General features: G+C 42.5%; 1 protein-coding gene across 1 annotated transcript in view; it reads left to right on the forward strand.

Annotated features, from left to right (window-relative positions):
* Window positions 1–206: 206 nt before the first annotated feature.
* Window positions 207–5,442, forward strand: part of HINT3 (histidine triad nucleotide binding protein 3) — a 13,397-nt gene continuing 8,161 nt past the window's right edge. Inside the window, exons 1-3 of the mRNA XM_015818071.1 lie at window positions 207–432; window positions 2,533–2,650; window positions 4,097–4,166. Coding sequence (XP_015673557.1) covers window positions 271–432; window positions 2,533–2,650; window positions 4,097–4,166 — 350 coding nt within the window. The 5' untranslated portion in view covers window positions 207–270. The remainder of the gene's footprint in view (window positions 433–2,532; window positions 2,651–4,096; window positions 4,167–5,442) is intronic.

Below are 5,442 nucleotides of genomic sequence, written 5' to 3' on the forward strand. Positions count from 1 at the left end.
ATCGGGAGGGGGAGATTGTGGTTCTGAGCAGTTCTGTCAAAGGCAAACCGGCTGCCCAAGCCTTTTCTCTAGTTAAGCAAAGCGTGGGTTTTGATCCCTGCCTGCTTTGCAGGTCCAATCAAGGGCCGCCTCTTTGCCTTCTCTCCATAGGCTGGCGAGCTTAGCGCGATGACAAAGGGCGGAGGCAAATGGCGGTCGCGGGCTTTGCTTAGCCCTCCCTCTTCCCGGGTCGCTGACCGAGCGGGTGGCCTGCTCAAAAGACAAGCCTAGATGGCCGGGGAGCAAGGAGGGAGTTCGGGCTCGTCTCCCGCTGCCACGCCAATAGCCGGTGCCGGCAGGCCGGGAGAAGAGGACGGCGGCTACGACAGCAAGTGCATTTTCTGCCGAATCACCCACGGGGAGGAGACGGGCACTGAGCTGCTGCCTTGCGAGGTGAGGACAACCGGCAACCTTCCGAGGAGGTGCCACAAACCCCCCTGTGCCCGGCTTGAACCTGGCGCAGGTCCCAACCCGGATCTGTCCTGGGAGTTGACAGGACGAGAGGCTTTGGGCATCGGCTCCCTTTTGACTGATTGATGCCGTAAGGTCACCTTGCGCTAAGGAGGGGCGCCGAATGCCGCCGGCTCTCCTTGGAAGGCAAAACCCCACCCAGGAGGGGTTTGCTTTGCAACAGAAGCGGAGGCAAGGCGAGAGAGAGAGTGATAGCCCTCCCTCATTAGGGAACTGCGGGAAAATCCCTCTTTTTCAATAGCCCACCGGTGGAAAACTCTTCTCTTTGCCGGAGATAAGACAGTGGCTGAGCCGGTCATCGCCTCTTGGGCTGGATACTGTGATGGGAAATGGAGCATGGTTGAGCTGGAATTCGCAGTTGTAGGCATGGGCAGACCGGCTGGATCGTTTTAAAGGAGACTAGGGAGGATCGGGTAGTATCGGTGGCTACTGCATGGATGCCTGCCTGTTCGCTATTTTCCTGATTCATAGGCAGCATGCCTTAAATACTAAGTTGCTCCCTTCCAGCCCATGCATTTGGAAGCTTCCCAAATGCATCTTAATGGTTACTGTGGGACACAAAATGAACCAGATAAGTATGTGGCCTGATCCATTTGGGATCTTTCAATGTTCTGTTCTGCCTGCCTGCCTGCCTGCTCTCTTGTTAGATAGTGCAGCAATTGCAGGAGTAGTCATAGAAAACATACCACTTTCTGTCCTTGCTCTGGAAATAAATACTTTTTGGGCAGAGGGTATTGGAGGTGATTTGCCATTGCCTGCTTCCCAGGGCTGAGAGAGAGTGACTGGCTCAAGGTCTCCCAGCTGACTTTGTGCCTAAAGCAGAAACTAGAACTCATGACTGCCCTGTTTCTAGCCTGATGCGTTCACCACTACAACAAACTGACTCTCTGGGAGTAAATTTTGGTGGATTTTATATTTCATGACTACAGTACATATGTATATGTGCATGTGTGGGTGTATAGACATACACGTAGAGATTAAGAGCATTGAATAATGCTAGGGTTTATTTATATTACAGTTTCACACAATATCTGGCATATGGTAGTTAATATCCTCAAAAAGGTGAAATTTAGGAGTGAAAACATGATTCATTTGTGTTAACAAATTTCTACCTCTGACTGTCTTGTCATCTCTTCCTATTTTTTGACATCAGCTGACTTGCAACTTAGGAAAGTGTTGTCCTCATTTTCTTACATTTCTTAATGCAACCATCTGTCACTGATTTTGACTTGTGCCTTTTTTGCCTGTCTGCTGATCTAGGGCTAATGGATATTAATAATTAAGCCTGACTTGGGGGTGCTATTGAAATATGTCATGATGCAGTTCAAAATGTAAGCCTTTACTGGAGTCTTTGGTACTCCCTGAGCTTGGTGATTTGCAGAAGACTTACTACCTAAGTAGGTAGCATCATTAAGTTCCTCCTTAGAAGGAGGAAATTACATCATCACCCAAACTTGTAAGATAAGCTACTGCATATAAACAGGTAGCAAACCCCACAATCACTTGCAATGATGCTATTACCTAGTTGGATAATTCATTTAAACCAGGAGTGTCAAACTGCCAGCACACAGGCCGGATGCGTCATGCCGAAACTGCGCCCACCCCATTGCCGGCAATGGAAAAAAGTCACGATACGTCATGTCACGTGACGTTGCGAGTTTGACACCCCTGATTTAAACTCTGAGCTACAAATATTCTCTTCTACAATTAGCTTTTAGATGTTGTCAGTTGTTGTTATGCTATTGATATACTTTAATCTATAAAATAGTTGTATCCAAATGGGGGTGCTAGTGCTATGCTAAAACCCTAGCTGTCAGTCTGCCTGAGAATCAATTTAAGGAAAAGTTCCTCATGAATATTGCAAATGGGAAATAAGACAAAGTATGTATTGGATCGACATTTGCATTTTCTCGGGAAGAATGATATTTCCAGTAGCTCCCAATGAAGCTGTTTCTTTCATGGCTTGCAGCTTGTCAGTAAGCCAATTTCATTAACACATTCTTTTTTCAAATATTCCCTTAGTATGAAGATTTGGTATGCTTCCGAGATATCAGACCAGGAGCGCCTCATCATTATTTAGTGTTACCAAAGAACCACATTGGAAATTGCAAGACTCTTAAGAGTGAGCATATACCATTATGTAAGTGGAGAATCACCTCTCTTAATATTGGCATGGAGAAAGAAGAAAATCCATGCGGTAGCTAAAAGTCAACACTGAATTGACAGTATATAATCAGTCTAAAACTCTTATTATTGGTTTACATTCTCCACATATATGGATGAGCCAAGGCAAGATTAGACATCAGTATCAGGACAACTCAGAGCTGAATATGTTACCAAATAACAATTATCCCATTGTATCTGTTAACCAAGACTAACCCTCCCACCCCCATTTTGGTAGGGTTGTGTGGGGGAATGTAGCCTAGATTCCCAGGAGGGAGGGGCTGCATTCTAGAGGGCAAAGAGGCAGCAAAGCATGGAAAGTTTGGTCAGGAGACAAAGAGTTAAAACAGCTCTTCTCTAGTGATTCCCAGAGTACATCTATGGTGATGCAAATAGTTGCTTAGTTTGGCAAGATTTGTGTCTGTAGGTGAGGAACAATAAAGGAATTGCTCAGAAATAACTCCTTGTGTCTTTCTTGGTTCTTGGGGCCTGACAGGTTTAGTATTTAATTTTTAGGGATTGGGGAGAACCCTTTTGGAGCTGGAGACATGTTTGAACAGATGGGAGCATATGGTAGCTTCACTCATAGAATTGCTGCCATGAGGGGAATGGAAATCACAAATTATTCATTTATTAGGAGCTAAAATGATTTCTCTAGATATTCTAAAATGATTTCTCAATTTCAATGGTATTGTTGTGAGGTCCCAAAACTTCTGAGAAAATAAATATACAGCTAAGGCAAGCCCTTTGCAGAATGCTATCTTTTTACTCAATATTTTAATTAAATGAATCTTTTAAAATGCACACAAAGTCAGATGGGCTAAGAAGTCTGGTCAGCATAAGTGGAGTATGTTGTGAGTTACCATATGTCCATTTCCTCTCTAGAGTCAGGCTGGGCTTGTACATGTTAATAAATTATGTTGTGTTGAATAATATCTGGGTGCATATATGTTTTTAAAAGTATGGGGTCTTTTTTTCTTGGTACCCACATTTAACCATGCTTTTCACCCTTACCCCAAGGATAAATTAAAGTTGCCCCTGCACTTTTTCAAATGCCTTGTTAAAAATATACTTTTTTCCAAACTCCAACCTGCTTTTATTCTGCTTAATTAGGTTTCAGGATATTGTTTCTTTTCATAATACATACATGTTTGCACGAATAGTTTTATTTAAACTTTTATACATGTCTCAAGAATCCTTTAATGAAGGCTGATTTATGTGTAATTGGGTACAAACATATAAGCAAATTAATTTGTGACGTGTTAAAAACATAACTCTGTTATTTTAGATGTCCTCAGAATTGGGTTTATTTAAAAATAAATTCCAGCGACGTTAAACAGGAGTTAGCAATATGTCTGTAGCACTGAATGGCTGAACTTCAGAAATCTAATTTTCTTCCTTTTCTCTGACCATATTTTGACAGTGGAAAGAATGATGGCAGTTGGAAAAGCTATCCTTCAGTGGAGTAAGTGCACTAACTTGGACGATATAAGGTACATTTCCAGAAAAAAAAATAATAAATAAATTGCTATGCTATTACGTAAATGGCAAACTAAACATACAAGTAATCATCATGTTACAGCTGTAATGGAGCCTGCCCATTAGAGTTGTAAATTGTGATGGTTGTAAACCAGATCAGTTATGTGACCAACCTGATTTTATGACCTTTTTTGGGGCGGTCGTTAAGAGAACATGGCGATCGTAAAGTGGCCGCCACAGTTATTAAGCGAATCTATTATTTGCTATGGTGTGATTTTGCCAAAAACTGGGTGCTGGATTTCAGCAAAACCATTGTAAAATGTAATTATGTGACTCTGGCTATAAATGTGATTGTGTTGCTGATCAAATGAACTTTGAATCTGGTCGTAAGTAGTTCAAAGATAAATCCACCATAACGTACTGGTCCTAAGTTGAGGACTGTAGAGCCCCACTACCTGTATGCTGCATGACTGCATTATAGGAACTATTATTGGAACTCCACTGAATTTGGCACTATGGGAGTACGGACATGCCTCATGATAATCAAGTTTACAAAAGGCGAATGTTTTATATCTTCAAACACTTTCAAAAGCCTTGTTTCAGAGTAACTGAAAACATTTCAAAAGAAAAACAATCACTAATTGAGTATCTTGCCCCAGAAATCACGTGTACTAAGACACCAACTCCTTTATGGATTTATGGTTAAGCATCTACCATGAGAACTCATGAAGTTCAAGAGGAACAACATCCCTCTTCTGTATCCAGTATGGAAACTGAGAGAGGAATCAAATAAAGGATGCTCTTTTCTGCTTGCCAAATGCATCAGAGTTCCCTGACTGTTCTTGCTAAGTTGTAATCTTATCTGCACTGACTTTTGGTCAGCATAAGCAAACACTAGCTCTCCTGTGTAATTCCAAATGAAAAGAAATTGAGCAATTATTAGTATGAATAATATATGCAAAGTGCTATAACTATAAAATTTTTTGGAAAGGGCTAGTTTGTTGCATGGAATAAGGTAAACAATGTGGAAAACAAAGAGTGACTTGCATGGAATCTCCTAGTGATGCTGTCAAGTTGCTGCAAGGATATCACTGGCGGGTATCACTGAGACCTGGCTGGGCGTTGAGGGAGGAGTCCCTCTTGTAGACATCTGCCCGCCGGGTTTTCAGGCATTTCATCAGCCGAGGACCCGGGGTAGGGGCGGGGGGGTAGCGGTCATTATAAGGGAGATCCTTTGTCCTAGGGAGACCACTGTGCCTCAGATAGACGGTGTGGAGTCCCTCCTTGTGA

Source organism: Protobothrops mucrosquamatus, unplaced genomic scaffold, assembly GCF_001527695.2.
Source record: "Protobothrops mucrosquamatus isolate PMUCROS unplaced genomic scaffold, P.Mucros_1.0 scaffold673, whole genome shotgun sequence".
In the NCBI taxonomy this organism is placed as follows: domain Eukaryota; kingdom Metazoa; phylum Chordata; class Lepidosauria; order Squamata; family Viperidae; genus Protobothrops; species Protobothrops mucrosquamatus.